The 22814-nt window shown below is 54.4% G+C and overlaps 9 protein-coding genes across 9 annotated transcripts; 3 read left to right on the forward strand and 6 right to left on the reverse strand.

Moving 5' to 3' along the window:
* Positions 1–202: 202 nt before the first annotated feature.
* On the reverse strand, positions 203–5218 carry CLAFUR5_03894 (Mitochondrial protein cyt-4; the record flags this gene model as incomplete). Its single annotated transcript, XM_047903042.1, has 1 exon — positions 203–5218. One exon carries the CDS (start codon positions 5216–5218, stop codon positions 203–205), a length of 5016 nt encoding a protein of 1671 aa, XP_047761468.1.
* Positions 5219–5427: 209 nt separating this feature from the next.
* CLAFUR5_03895 (uncharacterized protein) lies at positions 5428–6195 on the forward strand (the record flags this gene model as incomplete). The annotated part of the gene is made up of 1 exon (XM_047903043.1): positions 5428–6195. The coding sequence occupies one exon, from the start codon at positions 5428–5430 to the stop codon at positions 6193–6195; it is 768 nt and encodes a 255-aa protein (XP_047761469.1).
* Positions 6196–6328: 133 nt separating this feature from the next.
* CLAFUR5_03896 (uncharacterized protein) lies at positions 6329–6620 on the reverse strand (the record flags this gene model as incomplete). The annotated part of the gene is made up of 2 exons (XM_047903044.1): positions 6329–6373; positions 6432–6620. The coding sequence occupies 2 exons, from the start codon at positions 6618–6620 to the stop codon at positions 6329–6331; spliced, it is 234 nt and encodes a 77-aa protein (XP_047761470.1).
* A 187-nt stretch (positions 6621–6807) lies between these two features.
* Positions 6808–7695, reverse strand: CLAFUR5_03897 (uncharacterized protein; the record flags this gene model as incomplete). The annotated part of the gene is made up of 1 exon (XM_047903045.1): positions 6808–7695. One exon carries the CDS (start codon positions 7693–7695, stop codon positions 6808–6810), a length of 888 nt encoding a protein of 295 aa, XP_047761471.1.
* A 1965-nt stretch (positions 7696–9660) lies between these two features.
* On the reverse strand, positions 9661–10056 carry CLAFUR5_03898 (Vegetative incompatibility protein HET-E-1; the record flags this gene model as incomplete). The annotated part of the gene is made up of 1 exon (XM_047903046.1): positions 9661–10056. The coding sequence occupies one exon, from the start codon at positions 10054–10056 to the stop codon at positions 9661–9663; it is 396 nt and encodes a 131-aa protein (XP_047760519.1).
* Positions 10057–11019: 963 nt separating this feature from the next.
* CLAFUR5_03899 (Mitochondrial import inner membrane translocase subunit tim50) lies at positions 11020–12912 on the reverse strand (the record flags this gene model as incomplete). Its single annotated transcript, XM_047903047.1, has 2 exons — positions 11020–12824; positions 12897–12912. The coding sequence occupies 2 exons, from the start codon at positions 12910–12912 to the stop codon at positions 11020–11022; spliced, it is 1821 nt and encodes a 606-aa protein (XP_047760520.1).
* Positions 12913–13302: 390 nt separating this feature from the next.
* Positions 13303–16506, forward strand: CLAFUR5_03900 (ER degradation-enhancing alpha-mannosidase-like protein 1; the record flags this gene model as incomplete). Its single annotated transcript, XM_047903048.1, has 1 exon — positions 13303–16506. One exon carries the CDS (start codon positions 13303–13305, stop codon positions 16504–16506), a length of 3204 nt encoding a protein of 1067 aa, XP_047761314.1.
* A 1684-nt stretch (positions 16507–18190) lies between these two features.
* CLAFUR5_03901 (uncharacterized protein) lies at positions 18191–18994 on the forward strand (the record flags this gene model as incomplete). Its single annotated transcript, XM_047903049.1, has 1 exon — positions 18191–18994. One exon carries the CDS (start codon positions 18191–18193, stop codon positions 18992–18994), a length of 804 nt encoding a protein of 267 aa, XP_047761315.1.
* A 642-nt stretch (positions 18995–19636) lies between these two features.
* CLAFUR5_03902 (uncharacterized protein) lies at positions 19637–22608 on the reverse strand (the record flags this gene model as incomplete). Its single annotated transcript, XM_047903050.1, has 6 exons — positions 19637–20044; positions 20096–20179; positions 20233–20285; positions 20337–20485; positions 20538–21760; positions 21844–22608. 6 exons carry the CDS (start codon positions 22606–22608, stop codon positions 19637–19639), a joined length of 2682 nt encoding a protein of 893 aa, XP_047761312.1.
* Between the last annotated feature and the right edge of the window lie 206 nt (positions 22609–22814).

The following is a 22814-nucleotide window of genomic DNA, read 5'->3' on the forward strand; positions in this document are numbered from 1 at the left end:
ATGCCACCCATGGTCTAAGGCAGAAGTCTACCTGTCCTGGCAGCACTCGGAACCATATTATTGGCGATAGTCCTACCTCCGCCAGAGAGGATTCTTCGATAAAGTTCCCATCGATCAGCGAAGTTGAAACGTTGAATGAGGAAGGCATTGCCATAAACTATTTCTTTATCTACGCCTACACCCTACATCACTACACAATACTCTACAAAATCCCCGCCCCCTCTCTCCCAATCAACCTCAAAGGCTTCGCAAAACTCGCCCTGATATAGACATCAACACAGTCCAACTCAACCTCCCACACATCACCTTGCCTCGGCTCCGGCAATCCATACTTCCTCGGATCATACAACGTCAAATTCGTCGCCAACTCAATACAAAACCCCGGAGTCTCATTCATTCTCATCTGCCCGACATCACCTGGGATGAACATCCTGAGTGTCTTGAACGGCAACCCCCCATCCTCACCAAAGTGGTGCTTGCGGAAGAGGAGCATACACGTCCAAAAGAGTTCGGCTTTGGTCTTGGCGGCGGTGATGATGGATTCGCGGGGTTGGAGGCCGAGCATGACGGTTTCAAGGACGGGCTTGCTGAAGGGGAGGAAGCCGCGGTCGGGTTGATACTTATCGTCGGGTGCGGTAGCGAGGGATACACCGGTCTCGGCTTCGTGGCGGAGAGCGGCTTCGATTTGCCAGTGGAGGATCATGTCGCCGTAACGTCGTAGCGGAGAGGTGACTTTGCTGTAATGATCCATACCGAGGAAGACATGGCGCTTGGGTTCGGTGGCGAGAACTGTAGTACCGATCGATTTGATGTATTGGACTCCGAGATGCATGGGAAAGCTGCCATCTTCTCGCATGGCGGGTAGCATTTGTTCTTTCCATGCATTACGAGTGTCGACACTCCTGGGGTCGGAGACGGTGCCTCGGTGGATGACGGGAATCTTTCTCTCTGAGCACCACGATGCCGCAATCTCGCAGGCGAGCAACATGCACTCTCGCACCAGAATCTCAGCAGGCTGGCTGGTAGGGGTGAACCAGTTCCGAAAACCGGTAGTGCGCAGCTGAATGACAGGATCGCCCTCGACTATGCGTGAACCTCTACGATACGGATGATCCCACGCTAGACCAGGCGTCTTCCAAGACTGCCAAACACTTACGTCTGGATTGTAGGAGTTGAAGAACAGCCCACCGTTGTTCTTCCTGAAGTTGGCACGCTTTGCAGCTAGGTTTCGCAGAAGTCGCAAATCGTTGATGTTGATCTCTGTGACATCAGACACGCTGCTTTTGCGGCCGCGGCTTGGAGGAGGGTCGCCACCAACGGTGAGCACAATCTCTGGTGTGCTTTCTGCAACATCCTTCTCTGATACTAGCTCCTGGACCTCCTTGCCTGTAAGTGATATGACATTGCGTATGAGCCCTGGTGTGATCTTCTGCTCAATAGTCTTGCCGTCTTCGTCCATTTTCGCACTAAACGTCAAGGTTGGTCGGTTCTTGGCTAGCGAGAAATGTCGTTGAGTTGCCCAGCGTGGTAACATCATATATGTTCGTTCTGGCATGTAGATAGTCTCACCCATGTGTCTTGCCATTTTCGCCAAGGGATGATTGCGAGAGAAGAAGGCAGTCGGGTTTGCGATGTGAACATGCACCCAGTGCTGTTTTCTGCCATCTGCGCCTCTTCCTGCCGGCTCCACCGAGATGCCGTCGTCAATCTCGTGGGCGGTGGCGTCGTCAATACAGTACACTGGTAGATCCTTCCAGTCGTGTCGCAGATCCGCCATTGAGTCGTTGAAATTGTGCTTGTCTCTCATAGATATCAGACTGGTCATCAGGTTCTGGAGCGGCTTGCTGTGTTGTGAACTGGGCAACAGTAAGTGCTGATCGAAGCGAATTCGGTTCTCGTATGGCATGATTGTTCCTAGCTCTTGAAGGAAAACGAAGCCAGTGCCCACTCCTAGTCTCTGCTTATCGTACAGTCCAGTCGCTTGCAGCAGGATTGGTGGCAGACTTTCGATGCGAGGGAGGCCGAAAAACATTGCATTGCATGCCCACGACTCCATAAACCGTATAATCTCGGTCTCGTCCGCGGTGAATTCAGACCCGTGATGCAGCTTGACGGAGTCGGATGTCTCCGTGATTGGCAGTCGAGTCTTGCTGATGCCGATATTGTTGGTAGTATGCTGAGCTTCAGGCCGGTGAGGCGCCAGATGGCGTGTCTCGCGATTCTTCATAACAATGGCTCTGGCCTTTTCGAGAAAACCATAGACGTGCTGCGCACCTTTGGCGACGCGCCGTCTGTCGAGTTGGCGTTCATTCATGCCCGCTGTTTGGGCAAGATCGTCCTGCCATTGTCGCACCCATTCACGCACGTTCTCGACGATTTTGACTTGTTCCTTACTGCGTATCTGCATGTAGCCTGTTAGACGATGAGAGCGACGGTCGATGTTAAATGCAAAACCTCCGTGGGTGAGCGCCTTGCGGACCGTAAACAACGCCGTGAGCGGCAACTTGTCGCTCGGTATGCGGAGCAGGGTGGTGGCGGCAGAGACGAGCGAGCCATATCGAAGATCGGTATCATGAGCTAGGATGTTGTGAGCGTCGTCCAAAGTCGAAGCATTCTTGCGGTAGATATCCTGGCTCTCGTTATAGAAGTCGACCATACGCTTCACCAGTGGAGCAGCCACTTCTCTGGGTACCGATAAGTCTTCGATATAGGCTCTCTCTAGCAAGGCATCCATATCACGCGTATCATCTGGCGTCGGAAGATACTCGAGTAACGGCTTGACTGACTCGGGGCTGATCCATCCGGGGATGCTGTACATGATGGTTTTTTCGGGTAAGTGCCGCCACCGACCTTGCATGTCGAAGAACTGAGCCTCTTTCCGACCAGAATGGACGGATTGCACGTACACAGCCAGGATGCTTTCGCGCTCGCTGCTGAGATATTCAATCTCGACCAAATCACCCATTGTGAGGAAGCGACCACTGTCATCCCCACTGCCGTCGTAGCCTTCCTTGCCAGCGTCAATGAATCGCGCAAAACTTTCTTTCTCCTCTTCGTCCTGTTGAGACTGTCGGCGCGATGCGCTATCGTCAGGCAGGCGTGTCAGGTTGTTCACAGGTTCGTCCACGTCGGCATGATCGTCCTGCTCGACAACCTCAGGCGTATTATCTTCATTGCCGTGAAGTTCTTGCCATTTCCGAAGCTGCGTACGTATACCATTTGGATTCTCAGCTTCGTCAGCAGAAGGTATCTTGAAGTGAGATTCTGGACCTGTGGTGAAACGTATGAGTGGGGTCTGCGGCCGAACTTGTTCGCCTGAAGGTGTTCCTATGGCCGACTGTTGGAAGGTACGCATGGAAGAGTGGTACAGTCTTGTTGAGTTTCCTCCTGTCCCGCTGTTGCTTGGCGGCTGTGTAGATAGATGAGAACCTTGCCAAGCGAAGCCACTAAGGGTAGAGGACGTGGGGACAGTCGGTGCTCTACGGGCCTGTTGTCTTAGTTGCGACCATGGGCTGTTGGTCTTAGCGGGCACCGCAGCCGCGGACGCAGCTTCCTCGAGTGCCGCCAGAGCATTCATGGTTTCATCGTCAAGATGCTTAGACGCCGGCTGACCTTCTTCGGAGTAAACCGTCCTGCTCGCAACCTTCGACGGCTGGCCGAATGCAGTGAGCGTGCTCGTTGACTCGTCATCGGGGATATCAAAGGCTGCAGGAGTGTAATGTTGCATCTCCATCGGGGAAGCAGTTGTCGCATCCCGGAGTTCAAAAGGTTCAGTGTTGGTGTCATCTGTTGCGTGGGATGATGGCATGTATGGTTCGTTGAGGTGTTCGTCGATAGTCCTGTCCAGTGTCTCCGTTGACCTTGGGTCTTTCACTACGACAAATCTTGAGGCTGCAGGAGGAGGGAAAGGATCGCCATGATCCATATGCTGCCCAGATTTCATGGATTCGTGTTTGGCAAAGCGAGGGCCTTTCGAGATCAGCCTGCCCGGGCTCATAAGCACCGCAGGCAGAAGCTTTTCCGGTGAGCGCCAGCGCGAATACTGCTGTGCCCACCATTCTATACTGGTGGTCCGGCTCTGTGACCAGAAAGCATGGTCATCTTGCCCCAGTACGTCCAGGCTGAGACTGCGCAACACTTCAACCATGCGAGAGTCAATCTCATCCGGTGGCGTTGTGTCTTGGGAGATTGACTGCCAGAATGACTCCAGATAGCCTTGCACTTTGTGCAACGCAGGAAGAGACCTGTCGCTAAGCCCATCTAGACGATACTGAGGATATAAACCCACATCGTTGAGCAAATAAGGGATTCTGTTTCCGTAAGGTTTAAACGTAGCGCATCGCTTTCGCATATACTCAACGAAATGATGCGCGGGGTCGCTGTTGCGCTTTTTGTTTGCCTGAGATATCTGTCGGCTGAAAGGCCGCGAGATTTTGTTCATTGCAATCATGGTACAGATGTCCAATCGGCCTCCGGACTCCCAAGGCAGGTCATCGGCTCCGAGACGCGGGAGGAAAACTTCAACTACTTTGGCAGTACCATTGTTGTCGCTAGGGGCCAGCGCATTCAACGCCAGCTCGCCTAGCGATTCATCGTCGGCATAGTCGTTGTCGCCGAGCAGCGCGCCCTTGAGATTGGTGGAGCGCCCTACTTTAGAGGCGATAGAGGAAAGTAGCACCTCTGTGCTGGCGTCGGCAAGGCAGTATTGAGGATACTTGAGGAACTCGCGGGCGAGCCACCAATCGTTGTTCGATCTGGTCGCGAGGTTCGCGTGCTGTTTTCGCGCATGTTCGACAAAATAGCGGGCGGCGGTGTTCATGCGCCTCGTGTGAGCAGAATACGCTTTATCTGCAGCGTCAATCCACTGCTGTGTCTTTGGAGCGCCTCTTTTCTGCTGAAGCCGGCCGTTTGTGTCTGGCTCTTTCGTTGTCGAAGCACCCGATGGTAAGGTTGGAGCTTCTGTTCGTACTTCCTCATCGCGTGCTGCTGGCCGCCTTCTCTTCAGCTCGTGTTGAAGCCTCGCATGTCGCTGACCAGACTGTGTTGCGAGTTCCGTCTCTTTTGCGCCAGTGACATCGTCGTTGCTCGTCGCCGCCGCCTCGCCATATCGTGCCTTGCTCCCAGCATGTCGTCTCTTCTGTGTCGTGAGTCTGCAGCTCAGACACACATATGCATCCTTGCTACTCTTGCCGACAGCGCCACCCCGCGACGCCAACATGCTCCAAGAGAACGAGTGAAAGTGATGAAGAGAAGTCGAATTGCAAGTCGCCATCGTGGACTTCGACGCTTCCAAAGATCTCATGCAGGGATCATTGAGCTTGGACCCCACCCCCGAAGCCTCCCCGCCTGCACAATCCAACATCACATGTCGAAACAAGTGCCACTCACACACAATGCTGCTACTCCGATAACGCGATCCCGTCGATCATGACCGCCCCTACTGTCACTCCAGCTGGCCTGGCTTCACCCCAAGCCGTTGCAGCAGCCGGCTCACGCTCCCTCCGCACCCACTCCGACCGCCTCTCCCTACCACTTGGCCTTCGCCTACCCCTCGCATCGACAATCGGCTCCTTCACCGGCTTCCTCCTCGGCATCGCGAAGGGCAGCAGTGACAGTGGCTTGCGCTTCCAGGCTGAGAATGCCCACCGTCTTCCCTCCACCCAGACAGGCTGGTACCTCTACCACAAGTCCAAGAACTACAACATGATGCTCGGCGGGATCGTTGAGGGGTTCAAGCAGGCTGGAAAGTACGCTGTATGGGTAGGGTGTTACTTTGTGCTTGAGGAGGGAGTGGACCGAGGACGAGCGGCAGGTGTGAGGATGTGGAGGAGGGTGTTCAGAGAGGGAGAATTTAAGAGTGGGATGAGGATGGCTACTGCAGGCGACGTGGTGAACGATGATCTGCTGGAAGGGAGTTATGGCAAAGAAGAGGCGAGAGTTGCCGGGAATAGGGACTGTTTGAGTAGTATGTTGGCTGGGCTGGGCACTGCGGGGATCTTTTCCGCCTGGAATAGGTTTCCTTTGCCTACGGCCGCCAGGACAGCGAAGATGGGCGCCAAAGCTGGATTGGCGTTTGGAGTGTTACAAGACATGGTCAGCTTGATGAGAGGAAGGAGAGTGGGGTACGTGGAGTTTGTGAAGAGACACACTGTCGGAGAAAGCCAAGAGAAAGAGGATGAGAAGATGGCTGTCTGAAAGAAGTCCAACACACACGGAGATCTTACACTTTCAGTCGTTCCCCAGGCAGCTTGCATAACCACCTCTGGGCCACCACAGCCTGATCAGCTGAGGACAGCATGATCTATCAGCCCCCAGTTCCTGGACCAAGCTACTGCTTGTACTTCTCTGGATCATCTGCGGGCTTGCGATGAAGCTGGGCCACGATCAGTATCTGGCATCTTGTATTGAGATCGCTCGAATGCCAGACTTACCTCTCGCTCGTCAACTGCGCCACCAAGGCGCCGGCCCTGCTCGCGAACGACATCCAGCAAGAACTCCGGATTCAACTCTTTGAACTCCTCAAAGTCGAGCGGATCCTCTGAATCAGCATCGTGCTCCCACACGAACTCATCCACAATCCATCGACGCAAGGCACAGCCTGGGTCAGTTAAGGCATACATCTGGTTGATCACCTCGTTCCGAAACACCAGACCCTTCTTGTCACTGATCTTACAAGCTTGCAGTATCACCGCATAGCAGAACTCAGGTTACTCCATCTGCTGGCCGAGAACATACGTTTCGAGGACAGACTGGAGTATGTCACCTGGATCATGTCCGGATCTGCCACCACGTCGGCATCCACATCACTCAATGCCCCGCCAAAGGAGATACAAACCCATCCTCGCCAACCTCAGGGCCAAGATCAAACACAACCTTCCCAGCATACAGCCACTCCTCCCACCAGATCCGGAACGCATCAGAGTCCAGCTCCATCAACTTGAGGTCACCGCCCGCCCCCTTGGCTTTCCGGTATAGCCAGCAACATTCCTCGCGGACCTTTGAGGTGTGGGGGATGGTCTCTTCGATGTGCTTGTGTGAGGCAGTGCCGCGGGTTATGACTGTGAAAGTCCTGCCGAGCGAGCCGGGATCCCGACGCGTGGAGCGATGTGTGAAGGTCGGATGTTCTGGCTCGGAGTCGTCTTCGTCATCAGAGATGTATGGGCGGTAAACTGGGAGTTTGGCGTTGCTGCAGGACGAAGCACATGCATTTTTGACTGATGCGGTCTTTGTCGCGGGCTTACGCTTCTTTGCGGCGCTTTCGTCCTTGGACAGCTTTGCCGAAGCTTTGCGCTTCTTGCTGCCCTCAGCACGGGCTGGCTGCTCCCCAGGTCGCACCGATCCATGCGCTTCTTCGTTGATCGGAGCTGCCATATACTGCTGCGCAGATGCGATGAGGTCTTCCACCGAACTACCGGCCTCTTCGTCTGATAGTACTGATTGCGCTGTGGTTATTGTCGACTGGCTTGCCATGACGTTGGCATTCCTGGACGTTGCTCGGTCCTCAGGCGTGGTCTCTGTGATCGGGAAGTTGGATGGCAGTTTCCGTCTTCTGCTCGCGGGCTGCTTGGTCTTCTTTAGGACTTCTTTGAGTCCTGCCGGTTTCGGTACGGCAGTCACCGATGACTTTTGCATCGGGAGGGATGTTGCTGGGCTGGTCTGCGCACTGGCGTGTGGGGGGTTGTGCTGTGAGGCCATAGTCTTGCGGTTGGACTCGATGGGTATGTCGTTGTATGAGCGGCCCAGTGGAAAAAGAGACTTCTCGACAACAGAGCTGCTATGGCACGTGGCCAGGAAGGCGCGACAGCGTGGACATGATCACGAGGCATATCCAGCGTCAACTGCGCCCAGCGCAGCTGGTCACGTGTCCGGCTTCGTACGGTATGATGAAGCATATGGATGCTGTCCAATACGTACCTCGCTCGTTACATGGTACAATATTGGCGAAACCGTCACCTCGGTGAGGATACTCTTTTCTGTGCAATGAGCACTTGAGGGCATCGTTCGAACGTCCTTCGGGCAAAGCGATAGTTTCCAGTGTTCGACGGCTGCACATATCATGCTGGCATTGGCGCAGCTCGCACGAGAGGTTATTGGTGTCCCACTCAATTTCCCACTGGACCGATTGATTGCTTTGCGATGCAGCCCATGAGCTGCAGCGGCTGGCTTGCTGCGCCAGCTCGATTGAGAGCTGTACCGCGGATGAATCCCACTAGGGCGAATACCGTATCTCTTGTGCTTCGCCACCGACTCAAGATCTTGAGCTCCTTTCAACGCTGGTCGCGTCTGTCGATTTGTTATCTTCGTCGGGATAGAACCAGAGGACGAAGACACGTTTCCTTGATGCTGCACCACAGACTGCAAACCTGATTTCATATTTATACGATTTACATCCGCCGGTGTGTACACTTTACTGTCCAACTCCTCCAGATATCCATGCCATAAGCGAATAAGGCCTGTATCCAGCATTTGCGCTTTCAGGACCGAGAGACATCCAGATGATTGACATCGAGCCGGCGGAGAGCCTGGATGTTCCGCTCAGGGCGGAATTTAGACTCGTGACATTGCATGATCTTGGGTCTACCACCACGAACGAGTCCGATTGCTACGATGAAGAAGTGTATCGAGAGTGGGCAGACGCATGGGGACAACAGATCTCGAGCTGGAGCCACAGCCCGAAAGGTACTGGATTATCAGACACATTCTAATGCTTGGGGTTCGCCGATAAAGGATTCCGTCATATACATTGGAGGTTACGAGCTCCCATCACAGCTCATTTGCTGCTTGGAATGAGATGATTATGTCGAGAGATGTGGGAGGGCCACCCGGACCTGGCCAACAGGACCATATGGATCGATGCTGTCTGCATCGACCAATCCGATAATGCCGAGCGGGCATCTCAAGTGGATCTCATGGGTGAAATTCAAGGACAGTCTTCTCTCTTGGTCGTCTGGCTTGGAAACGTATCACCCCGTCACCGGCATATGCTGTCGGTATTGAAGACATTGCGTGTTGAAGTCCGAACCGCCCCCAATCTAGAAAGTATCAGACATCAACGCATATTGGTACTGGAGCTTCCATAGCTGAAACGGTTGCTTTGTAACGACGGCACATCGAGGTCCTGGTCTCATTGGGAACCTCCATCTGTTAAACGGGCCGTTTGGTGAGTATCACTAGGGTTGTTCGTAAAGTTCCGTTTTGCCTGATCAAGAAGATCGGACCACGGGTAGCTCCTCGAGGGATTCTTCGCCTTGTTCGACGATTTGTGATGGTGGATTCTGTGAGATACACCGCTGTTCGACATCATTCAGAGTGATAAGGTCGTCCGGTACACTCCAGGGTCGAGCGAGGATCCGACTGCGCGTGGTTGAGAGCAAGTACGTCTGCCGAGGCGCTCGACCAAGGTAAACACATTCTTGTTCCAGGTATGCTGTGAGACGCTTCAAGTCGCGGACAGGAAGCTTACGGAACCGGAACCAGCCACCTCTTCCATGTCCGTCGTCGCTGATTGGAAGCATTACAGCTTTTGGTCGACCGAAAACACTGTCGTGATAATGGCAATCAAGCTCAATCACATGGCCGCGATCTGTAAGACGATAGAGCTTGCCTGGCCGGCGCTCGTGAGATACCACACTTCTACACCCCGCGAACTGCTCAGGATGTTCAGCCCTCGCCATATAGAAGAGGCATGTTGACGTCGAACAACCCTAGTAGGCAGTACGCTTCGTCCTCGACCCTGGTAGTCTTGCGTCTAGGTGCCCAGCTCATCTTGCAAGCTACACTAGAATCGTGGTGGGAGAAGACAGGCTTCAAGCACCGCATAGGTATGTTGGTGATCTCAGAGATCATGGGACTCCACTTGCGCAAGTTGGGCAGCACAGTCCAATCGCGGTCGCAGAAGATGACATCATATGGGAACAAAAGTTCCTGCAAAGTCCAGCCCCTGCGGAACCACCCAGTGTTCTTTACAGCTTGTTGCCAATCCCCGCGATCATCGAATGCAGGAACGTCATCCAAGTACGCAACACACACCAGACTTCTCTCGTACCACTTGGCCATCGAGTTGATGCTTTCAGAAAGCTCGGCGCTACTCCTCTTGTCGATGCAGCAGGTATCGACCCAGCACCAACTGGTCTCCCAACGCCAAGAAGTGGGCTTTGAAGTCGAATTGGCGGACGAACCCGCAGAAACTGGCTGATGTTCTCGAAGCCTCTACCATGACGCCTCGCTGGCTTGACGTACCGCTCGTATGAGATTTCCTCAGCCTCCCAGCGATCCGATAGAATGGCGTATTTTGGGGCATGCTGGGCATCAGCAAACTCATGCATTTTCCAACATATTGCCATTGAATAAGATTCCATCCTGAAAGACGTCGCTGGGGTAGTGGCATGTACAAGATAGCTGCAGCGTAACGACAACCTCTGGCTCCACATTTCGACCGGTGAAGCTGCGGGGCGGCGGCGGCTATCTCATACTCGACGCTTGTGTAACGTAGACAGGCGCAGTGCTGATGATGACGAAGGCAACAGATCGCTATGACAGACCTCGCATCGAGCGCCTGCATGAGACGTTCCCAGCCGGCGCTCGCACGTCTTCGCGACGTCCAGTGAGGTGGTCTTCCAAGTTTGTATGTAGCTGCGGATGGAGTGTGGGCATGAGTTGAGAGGTCGGCAAGCAAGAACATGCGGATGTATGTCGGCTTCCTAGCCTGGCAGCCAGCTGTGCGGAATCGGCACGAGCATTAGCGAAGGTTCTGGGAGCCGGTCGGCGAAGTGATCGACAATCTGCTCAGCGATACCTTTATACCAGACTCGGAGGTGTTGGGTCGAGGCGCTTGGGCGCTTACAGGTGACTTTGATCGCATTGCTCTCCGCCATCTCCAGCAGTATCTACAGCCTCACCACATGCAGTACGCCTCACAATATCATACACCTCCGCCATTGCCCCAACCCATCGCTAAATGCATCACAAACTTTACAGAGTGAAGACTTCACACAACCCACCTCGCTGGCCATTCTCCCTCTACTTACTCCCACCAAACCAACTCAACGCACTCCCCTTCATCTCCTTCATCTGCACCTCCATCAACCTCTTCTGCTCCTCCGCCTCCTCCTTCAACCACTGCTCTCCATTCTCCCGGATCTGCTTCTCCAAATGCTCATACTGCCTCTGTCCCTGCTCGCGGATCTGATCACTCAACATCTTCCCCTGCGCGAGACCTTCCGCGAAGCTTTGTCCGTCGGCCAGAGCCATGCCGCCGCCCATCGCAGAACCGCCCTTGACACCCAATGAGCCAGCGATGGAGCCGAGGGAGAACCTTGGTTTCCTGCGACGCTCGTCGGCGAGTTGCTCATTAAATCGTTTTCGTGCTTCGGCTTCGCGACGGGCGAATTCTTCGGGGATGGATTTGCCTTGGAAGGATTTCATTACGGTGCGGACGTCGGTTGTGCCCATTGTTGCGACGTATTCGAGGAACGGGATCAGGGCGACGAGGTCCTTTACGTGTGGGTCCTGTGGGTCGCCGCTCCATTTGGGGATCACGATGGCGTTTTCGGGTTGGTTCTTGACGTGAGGTGCGTGGGTGTCGATGATGAGGGTCTTCTCAAGAGGTCGGTTGAGGTAGGAGAGGTCCTTGATGTATTCGCCACCTTCGTATTTGGTGGCTTCGCGGCCGAGAGGCCACATAATGAAGTGGTAGGGGTCGAGTTTGGCGATGACAGGATCGGCGATGGCTCGTGGGACGGAGGTGAAGAGGACGAGTTCATAGTATTGGGAGAGGTAGCGGATGAAGTAGTCGATGCCCGGTCGCTTCGCTGTTCGGTAGCCATTCTGTCGGTCCCAGGTCGTGTGGATGAGGAGGTCCTCCAAGCTCAGGACAAGTGTGTATGGTGGTCGCTGTGATTCAGGAACGTCGGGCAGCAGTTTAGGGAAGACTGGCTCGGTGTAGTATCCTGTCTGGTCGCCCAAGCGTGCGCGGACTCGTGCCCACAGCTTCCCAGGTGCCCAGCCATCTGCCTCTCCGGGCTCGAGACCAGATGGAATGTCCTCTGATTGTGAGAAGGGTCGCGCGAGGTAGAGACCACCAAAGACAGCGGCCAGAACTATCGAAGCATAGAGGTAGTTGGACATCTGTGCGCGCCGTCGATCGACTGACGTCTCGTACGCGGATCGATCACGCTGTCTCTCCTCCCGGTCCTTCTGACGCTGGCCCTCTTCCGGCGAAATGCCCGTCAAATCCAGCTTGTCGTCCTGTGACTCCCGCTCTGCTGCTGCATCCTGTTTTTGCTTGGCTGCGCCGAACTCAAAGTCGAATGTCGAAGGAATGCCTTGTCGCAGATCTGGCAATGGCCCAGTGTGCTGCGGGGGCTGTTCTTGCTGCGGGGGCTGTCGCTGCTGCTCTGCCGCGGCCTCCTTCTCTTGCGCCGCATCTCTTGGCGATCCGGGTGCCGGCGCATCTGCTCCGAGCTTCTGCGCGATCGGCTCTTGTGATGGGGGTGTAGGTTCTTCCAGCGGCGATGCTCTCGGTGTAGTCTCTGGGCCAGTTGGTCGTGCCCCCTCTACAGGTGATTCTGCGCCACTCGAGGCCTTTGCTGCACCGGCTCCACTCGGCGTGGCCGCAGCTGGCCCTCCAAACGGTATGCTATCCTTTGGCTTCCATGTCTGATCTTTTGGCAGAGCTGTACCTGGCGATGTCTGTCGTGCTGGTCCGGAGGGGTATGCTCTCGGCGCGGGTGGCTTGCCAGGTCTCGATGATGATGGCGCAGGCGGGCGCGGGGGTTTCGTAGCGTAGGAGCGTAGTAGGAGGGGACCACGCGAGATGCGCAGCGCTGTGGGATGTTAGTCTGCGGTCCATGAGATTGATATTGCCATCCAAGCTCTGCATAGCTAGATGAACATACCAGCTCTGGGTAGCATGTCGGCTGGGCAGGGAGTGTCCAGGAGGAAACTATGAAGGCGTACAGGGTATCATCAGAACACGAAAAGACGGCACGATCTGGCCAGAGGGCTGCTGCAGTGCAATGGCCTGGATGACCTGTTCGAGAAGGGTGGATCTTTTGGCTACGTCACGTGCTTGGCTCTTTCCCGCGGCCGAGGCCAGCGACGGCGAGGACGCACTCGGCATTCGCGCGAGGGACATGTGGCATGATCGATGTTTCCTGCTTCTCTCACCAGCATCTCTTGACTCAGCCACTCGGTCGCGTGCTCATCTCGCTCCACGACGGCATCGGCATACATGTTTCGCATATCTCCGCAAACCCGATCACCACCCCAGCATCTCCTCATGCGACACGTCACGGTTCGTCGATGCACCTGATCGCCCGGCCGGGACCTTTGGCTACGAGAACAGCTCCAGCAACAATATGGCCGATGCTCGTGCTAGCGCTCGTCGCCCTGTGGGTGACAGGAGGAGCATGCATGACCGATGACCAGATCACTACCCTGCGTCAAGACACGCAAGACTTATTTTACCATGGATACGACAATTACATGTCGCATGCCTTTCCGGAGGACGAACTCAAGCCCATCTCCTGCACACCGCAAACACGCAATCGCACGCATCCGGCAGATATCGGCCTGAACGACGTCTTGGGCAACTACACGCTCACGTTAATCGACTCATTGTCAACCCTCGCTATTCTTGCCTCCGGAGCACGAGACACACACGACAAGCGCGATCCCTTGCGCGACTTCCAGGACGGCATCAAGAGCATTGTTGAGCTTTACGGCGATGGCACGCCGAAGACGCCGTGTGGCACGAGAGCATGTGCTTTCGAGCTGGACAGCAAAGTGCAGGTCTTCGAGACGACCATACGTGGAGTCGGTGGTCTCCTCTCGGCACATCTCTTCGCTATCGGAGAGCTGCCCATCACTGGCTACAATCCAGTGTTCAAACAAGGCAAGAACCCAGGCATCAAGTGGAAGAACGGCTTTGTCTACAACAGCCAACTCCTGAACCTCGCACACGATCTGGGCACGAGACTCTTGCCTGCCTTCGGCACGAGGACTGGAATTCCATACCCTCGGGTGAACTTACGGACTGGCATACCTTTCTATCAAGATGCTGAGCATGGCGTGTGTCGCGCTGATGGCAAGTCCGTTGATCAACGGGAAATCACCGAGAACTGCGCGGCAGGTGCTGGGAGTCTGGTGCTCGAGTTCTCTACCTTGAGTCGCTTGACCGGCAATGGCACATTCGAACGTCTTGCAAAAGAATCCTTCTTCGCCGTTTGGAACCGACGCTCCAGCATCGGCCTTCTAGGAAATGGCATTGACGCCGAAAACGGCCAGTGGACCATGCCCATCAACTCTGGCATTGGTGCTGGTATCGATTCATTCTTCGAGTACTCTATCAAATCCGCCATTCTGCTTTCGAATCTACCATATCACGCCAGTAACTACAAAACAGAAGCACCAGAAGTTTTCCTCCAAGTCTGGGATGAAGCACATGCGGCGGTGAAACGGCATGTATATCGCGATGCAAGGAGTGAGAGCTATCCCTTCTATGGCCAAGTTGACTTTTACAGCGGAGCTTCTCGATATAACTGGATCGACAACCTGTCCGCGTACTATCCAGGACTTCTGGTCCTGGCGGGAGAGCTTGAAGAGGCTATCGAAAGCCATCTGCTGTGGAGCGCGCTATGGACCAGATATCAGGCCTTGCCCGAGAGATGGGTCACAGCGAACGCCCACATTGATGATAGCTTCAGACATTGGGCAGGCAGGCCCGAGTTTATCGAAAGCACCTTCTACCTCTACCAGGCGACCAAGGATCCGTATTATCTTCATGTCGGCGAGACAGCTCTCCAGGACATACGGCAACGATGCTGGACCAAATGCGGTTGGGCCACTCTTGCTGATGTGGTGAAGGGGAAGCAGAGCGACCGAATGGAGAGCTTCTTTCTGGGTGAAACAGCAAAATACCTGTATCTGCTTTTCAACGAGAATCACCCTTTGAACAAGCTGGATCGCCCAGTCGTATTCTCGACAGAAGGGCATCCTTTGATCATACCGGACCAATATCGCAAGACAGTACCTTTTGATGCGCCCGTCAAGCAACAGATCACACACCTGGAAGCAACACCCGGGTCTTCTCACAATTCCGTCTGTCCAGCTCCACCGCCGCCTCTGCCGTTGACAGGGAGCAATGTGGTTGCGCGGGATGACTTCTTCCATGCAGCAGTTCTGACTCGGCTACACATGGTGCCCGTGCCCGTGATATCGTCCGCACTTATGAAGCCCTCGCAGTACAGCCCCGGCATCTCTTTGGCTGACGTTGGAAGTCCTACTAACCATACGTACTACCCACGGACATTACCAAAGTACCTCAGACCAGTCGCAGGGGTCAGCTCACCGATGCTCAGCTCTGTCAGCAGCACGTTGACATTTCCTAACCTTGGTAACACGCCTGGCGAAGAGAACGGATACATACCTCTCGGCGCACTGCATAAGCTTCCCGATGGTCTACTGGTGAATTCGCTCTCCAATATGCGCCTCAATTTGGTCCAGGAGCCCAAGATATTTGCCATACCATCCGGACGGGGCAAGATCACTATTGATGTCGGTAGCGGTGACGTCGAGTTTAGAATATCCGCTGTTGGCAGTCTGGCTCTCGGCAAAGATGAGAGAGTGGTCCTGTCGGATCGAGCACTTTCGGGCATAAACCCGACTGATCCTCACTTCACCAGAAAGAAAGATCTCGAGATGGTCGATCTTGTAGTCGACGTACCGATACTGGCAAAGGACGAGGACGGACAGGTCCCTTATGCCATTGGGCCTTCCGAGAACGGCACTTTCGGAGACAAGATCCGTGGCAAGCTCCAAGAACTCATAAGCAGCCTGAGCTCGAACGTCGAACCGACCCCTATTGCCCAGCTTGGTGGCAAGGCAAAGGTCGTCCGGCACTTCATCCCCGCCATCCTGCCTACCGGCATTGGCGCAGCACCGCTACCTGTACTACACGACGAGACCACATCAGCTACAGCCCATGGTACTCTGCCTCTCAACACGATCTTCTACCTTGCTGACACTCTCTGTGAGCACCGCCTTCCTATGGGTATTGCGCTGCACTACAACATCTTGGTCATCCAACGTGGAGGCTGCAGTTTCAACGACAAGCTCGCCAACATTCGCTCCTTCGCGCCACGTGCGGATAGACTCCAGCTTGTGGTCGTTGTCAGCACTACTTCATCATCGGCCACAGATTCGCAGGCGAATAGGGAAGGATTGATCAGACCTTTACTCGATCAGCCACAGTTGACGCCTTCTGGGCCACAAAGGCAACATCCCATTGCGATGGTGATGGTGGACGGCACCCCGGATCATGTTGCTGCGCTGACGGGAGCTGCGAAGGCTTTCGGTAGTTTCGATGAGGAAGGCAAGCTCGTTGAGGCGCAGAGGTCTGTTGGAACGGCGAAGGGGACGGTCGGTACGGGTGCGGGACTCGGAGTGAAGAGACGGTATTGGTTTGAGAGTGATAATAAGGTGATTCAGAATTTGCATATGATTTGAGTCGATAGCGATACCCCAGTACGTCGCTCTTTTGACTTGGCATAGAAGAAGCAGGGGACAGTATGCAGAGTCATTCGCTTCTTGGCCACCTCTTTTCTTTGTTCAAGGGTAGCGGCATGTCATGGATCCCGACTGCGGCGTACCACCATCGCGACAAGCCTCAACGTCAAGTCCGCGCGGATGTCTCATGGGCAAGAGACCAGAAGACGGCTACCGACTTGATGTTTTTCCAAAGAATTGTATCCGACATACCCCTTTCCCGCGCTCCTTCAACAGACGTACCATCTGCACCAAGCTATATACACAGCACGTCAGCCAGGGCCCTTGCGTAGAGGAGTTTCAGACTGACAACTGCCACTGCAGCGTAGTCACATCTAGTATACCGCGCCGTCAAGCCATCTGGCCACGACTTCGTCGCCGTCGTCGTTCACGCTTCCTGCCCTGTCGATGGACAAAGCCTTTGTTTGCGTGGAAGGATAAAGCGGCGGAACGCGGATTCACGCGGCGCACGACGCTTCGGATGTGGGTTGTGGGTGCTTGGGTTGAATGCATTTCTCGGCGTCTGGAAGGCTTTGGGGATTGGTTCATTAATGGACTTCACTTGGGATGGGGTGAGGATACAATAACGCTTGCCGGATGGTGAGGGGGGGGGGGGTAAAAAGGCCAGCGCTGCGGTTGTTTTTTGGGGGGTTTTGGGTCTGTTCAGATCGCGATTGAGGCTGAGCATACTGCACGTTTTCGACGCAACCGGCTTTTCAAGAAGTCCGCGGCGGGACTTACGGGTACGAACCGCTAGGCTCTCTCGATTCGTCGCCATTTCGCATTGCACCGCCTTCGAGGGCGGGGTCTGCTGTTGCTATTTGTGAGAACCACTTCGGCGTCGAGGATCTCCGGACGTATGTGCAGCTCCAGCTCATGTTGCATACTGATGATGACTCGAGTGCTGAGCCGGCGAGGCGCAATGGGGATGGGGAAGAGTCGGAGGCGAGTGGACCATGTGGTTTCTCGGGCGCGGAGATGTAAGGATTTGGATTTGCTGAGGTGATGGAGGGGGGTGCAGTGTAGTGATAGTTTCTTTTGTCAGGGAATCTGGCTGGGGTATGTACGAGTATACAAATCGAGAGTCACCAGAAACCTTTGCGCAGTTTACATCTGTTGATCTTCACCTATGCAGTTCGAGCGATGGTAGTTTAATACAGCACAACTCAGCTTGTGCCCTTTGAGCTGATGCTTGCGGTCATGTACATACCGTCATGAAGTGTACACAAACGCCCTGCAATATGTGCACTCCCATCCGTCTTCTACGCAAATCTTCTTCATCAAGCGCTCTGTCGATCAATATTGTCGTGTCATCATGCCGATGATTACTAAGACATTGACTAAACTGACATGCCTCTTCATTCACTTCAAGGTGTCCAGCACGTTAGTCTTGGCATGACACATGAATGCCGTTAACCGTAGCCATCAAGCTGTTGTCAACTATCGTGTCAACCTCCACTTTGACTGACAACACATTATAGCAAACTCCACTTCTACATAAAGGTTCGACCTAATCACCATTCTCTTCATTCCACAGAGCCTCACACTGCACATCCACCAATTTCCCATTGCCGACGATCGCCTCACCAACGACCAGCAAGCATCGTCGAATCAACCCAAGCCAAAAGTCGAAAGAACCACCAAGATGACCTTTGCTCTCGTAGGCCACTATCTCTACCAAGCCTACAAGGCTAAGAAAGCCGAAAGCCTTCGCGAACAGCAAGAACGAGGTACGATCCAAGAGGTACGAGCCCCTTCACCCGAAAAGACCCCTTCAGCCCTGCGGAGAATCTCATACAGCGCGAAGAAGGCTGCTAGCAAGGTCCGTACCCACTTCTCATCTCGCTCAACCCGCCAAGCACCACAAGACGAAGACTGCGAGAAGCTGCTGACGAGTCCTCAGCAACAGCCTGAATCGCAGCCGACTGTGATAAACTATGAACCCGGTTTAGACGGCGCAGGCACAACTTTCCATCAGTATGCCAAGAACACCGCACTTGACCAGTCCGACATCTTCGAGCCAGCTCCAGCATCACGCTGGACAGCGCAGCCTGAGCGATACATCTGCATGCACGTCACGAACACGGCTCCAGCTCAGACTCCCGCCTCATGCTCCACACTGATGCGTGCAGGACGTTTCCGCGAGTACACTCCCATCGTCGCCGATACCACGCCATCTCCACCGCGGACGACAGACCGTACCCTCGACCACGTGCCCGTTGCACCAAAGAAAGCCAGCCCTCGACCCAGACTGAGGCGCGAGAAACGGTTCGAGGCAAGTCTTCGAGCTGAAGGACCCAGATTTGAAGGCTACCAGCCACTACGGTCACCCAGGAACGGGTTCGATTTAGATGCGATGAGCAGAGAAGAGTTCAAGGCGTGGCTACTATCTGGCGGTGAGGACTTCCCGGGCTCGGACGTTGTGCCGTTGTTGGAGGAAGATTGGTGAGTCGATTCGATTCTGGATACGTGGGATTCTGTTATCTGGGTACAACTGGGAGGAAGCTTCATTCATGTTTGAAGGGAGGCTGGTTTACCCTGTGGCATTGGATACTGGCATCCTGCCTTGCTGGCGTTGGGAGGGAGTGCTTCTGCTTTTCGGAATAGTGCTGTACAATTGGGATCTTACAACTTCTATCTCCCGCCATTTCATCATCTCTAATCATTCTCGCAATCTGATCGATGTAATGTGGATAGCTTTGGCCATTGAGCTCATCATGGTGGCCTCGTTGATCGTCCAGGTCGTCATCCAGGTCGTCGTCCAGCTGGTCGTCCATCGGATGTCCTCCCACCAGCGGCTTTGGCTATAAAGCCAATCATGCCAATCGAAATGCCTGGACGCCGACATCAGCTCATCGTGTAGCTCTCGACTGCTCGTCGGCTAGCTCATCACGAAGCTCGTCTTCGTACGCTTTGCCGTTGGCGCCAATATTTACCAAGCCAATCACGTCGATTGGAGCTGGTCGATGCCAGGATCGGATGGATATCTCATCTACTTGTACGATGACTTCGCACGTTTCGCTCAAGCCAGCGGCTGTCACACTCTCCCTCTGCAGACCGGATCATCTCTGGGAGGTTCCTTATGACATCTTCACCCCTCAGGAGCCCAAAGCAAATACCTATCCGGCAGAAACAAAATCGCCTCCCCCTCCACCCGTCCCTGCAATCTCAGCGGCAACTCATTCGGCCCCGGAAACCTCTCCACCTCTTTCCTAACAAACCCATACACCTCCGCACTCGTCGGTCTATCACCGGGACCAAGACTAGTGCACCTCTTAACAATAATCTTCATAGCCTCAGGATAAAACGCATCTGCCGCATCACTCAACCGATTCTCCCGCTCTGTCGTGATGAACGTGACGCTAGGGGGTAAGGCCTGGTTCATCAGTGTGACCATCATGCGGCCGAGGGAGTAGATGTCGCATTTCGGGGTTGTGGGGTTGTTGCGGTTGAGGATGTTGTCGATGGGTGCGCCGGGGAGGCCGTACTGGACTTGTTCCTGTTTGTTCGTTAGTTATTATCGGTGAGCCAAGTGGGGTATAGTACTGACAGGAGCTTGATACTCTGCGGTACCGCCAAGGATCTTGCCACTCTGCTGGGCGTCTACGGGATAGGCGATGCCGAAATCGCCGAGCTGCCTGGTCGTTAGTGGGCCGTACAGTATGCGATCGTTCGGTTGCAACTGACCTTGACAGTTGGGATATCTGCCCAGCAGGAGGTTCGAGGCTTGCTCAGCATGACTGGGACTTTGTTAATGACACTTCAGACACGAGGGAACCTTTTGATCTTACCATTCACGGGCTTGACATCGAAGTGCATGTACTGTGTCCAATTTTGCGGCTTATTCTTCGCATCGTTTGGGAGGTAGCCACTGTGCAAAAGACAGAGAGCAGAAGTCAGATTCTCAAGAATTGCCCACATGACACGCACGGGTACAAGCCTGAAAAGGTCAGCTATCTTCAATCTCGAGACACAGACAGAGATCGACTCACGTCTGTATGCGCTTGCCAGTGGACGTCACAGGCTTACTGCGACTGAATAGCTGATACTCTTTCAGCAGCGACTCCAGCGTGCCATGTTCGCAGTATTCCATGTAGATGCGATACATCTTCAACCTGGCATACGTTGCATCCGCAATGTATCGGACGACGTTCTCGTTCGAGGGGAGGCCCGCTAGAGCTCGGGACACAATCACTTCGTAATGCGCGCTACCCATATCACGACGGAATCGCACATTGTCCCAGCCTTCGGTCAAGTATGAGTCCTTCAGAACCACACGGGTGATTATTGTGCCATGATCACTGTACTGTACCCAGATCCCCGCGTGACCATATGTGCCTTCACCGAGTGTGTCCTTGAAACTCCAGCGTCCTGGTAGTCCTTCAGGCGTGCCGAAGCCTAAGTCGATGGCTGTCTGCTGTTTGCTCTCGGGTGCTTCCACTGCCGCGACTGGAGCGGCTGGAACCGTCTCACGCGGCATGTATGGGCCTCCACCTTTCATAACATGTTCTTGCAGAGCTCTGAACCGCTCGTTGAACACCTCGTCGACATCGTGATCTCGACCGTCTGGAAATCGCTCCTTGTCCCAGGCGAGGATGTAGTGACGTTTACGTTCCGCCAGCACAGTGTCCGTCAAGATCGGTACATACTCCTCCCATGATAGCTCCAATGGCCACGGAGGGGGCGAGATGTAGATATTGTAGCGGTCGAGGCTGTTCACATTTGCAAGCAGCTGTGAGAACGCTTGCATCCTTGCGGGAGTCCTGCCAGTGCTGAAGTTGGCGTGGGCACGAAGTGCCATCCAATTACTGAGGCAATCCTCGAGGGCAGGTAGGTACGGCCTATCTCCCTTGAGAAGCTTACTACGCATTTTGGCGTGTCTTTGCTTGAGCTCGCGGGCTTTGACTTTGTTGCCTGCTATGCGCTCCTTGTCCATGGCTTCTTCCCAGAGAGGGTCAAAGTACGATCGTTCCTTGTCCATGACAGCTTGACGTAGCGTCTTTTCCACGTAATCGGCAGGCGACTGGCCTACTATCCATTCTGGCGGCTCCATAGCAAAAGCCTGATCTTTGCAACGTAGGGAGTTCGCTCTTTCGAATAGCGTATCAAAGTCCTTCGCGATGTGTCGGAAGACCTCGGCACTGGCAACCGAAACCAGTTCAGCATTGAGCGCCTGCCATGAAGCCTTCCATCTTAAAGGCACGTCCGCAATAGGCTGCAGAAAAGAATGTTAGCTGTGTTTGACACCTTACCAGTGATACGACCATGAATCAACGCTTTAGCGACCCCGACACATACCTCAACTGGCGGCACAACCTTCCGCGGAGTAGGCCAAATCGGATCGTGACCCTCATCCGCCAAATCTCGCGCCTTCGCATACGCAGCCTCATCGAAGTCGGGAGAGTCTTTCCACACATCGTCGAATCTCTCAAGCTCCCCTTTCACGACTGCTCGTCGTAGATCTTCGAAATACTGGCGATTCAGTGGGCGTGACAAGTCCAGAACGCATATCTTCAGCTTGTTGAAGGCATAAGCTTGTTCTGCTCGCTCTCGTAGGGCTTGTGCACTCTTCTTGGTTCCCTCAGGCGAGCTTTCAAGCAGCTTGAATAAGTCGTCCCAGCCTTGCCGCCATTCTGCTTCAAGGGTTGCTTCATCTTTCTCTTCCGGAGGTTCGTCAGCTGAGCCGCCCGCTGGGCCACCTGCATGCTGTTCGCCAACACTGCCGTCCGGAAGAGGTGCGGCCCCGGCGTCATTTGTATCGTATTCATCTTCTTCGGCAATCGGATCAAGGGCGTCGTTCTTGGGCAGCTTGCGCTTCTTGTTGTCCTCCTTGGTGCTCTGAACTTCACCATCGTTCTTTCGCTTCTTGCTTGCCCCTGTGGAGCTTTTCCCATTAGTACTCTTCGATGCACCAGCCCTGTCATCCGCTGCCTTATCAGCATCTGCTGCCGCTGCTGCTGCTGCTGCTGACGCACTGCGAGTCACCCGGGAGTTCTCCTGGCTTTGCTGGCCATCCTGCTTTTTGGCGGTTGCTCTCGTGGTCCTCTTATCCTTGTCTGCCATGACAGACTTACCTGTAGAAGTCGATCAAGTAGGATGGACAGCATGGCAGAGCTCCACAGTGCAGTAGTGGCCGAGCCTCCGCATTTGGACAAACTCCATTGTTAGACACGCTGCTCGGACAAAGACAAAGGACGACCAGTGCAAGGCACATTTGGCGTAGCCAGTGACATCATCAACATTTTGGAAGACCGGATGACCACGTCGGT

The sequence above is a fragment of the Fulvia fulva genome, chromosome 4 (genome assembly GCF_020509005.1).
Source record: "Fulvia fulva chromosome 4, complete sequence".
Taxonomy (NCBI): Eukaryota; Fungi; Ascomycota; class Dothideomycetes; order Mycosphaerellales; family Mycosphaerellaceae; genus Fulvia; species Fulvia fulva.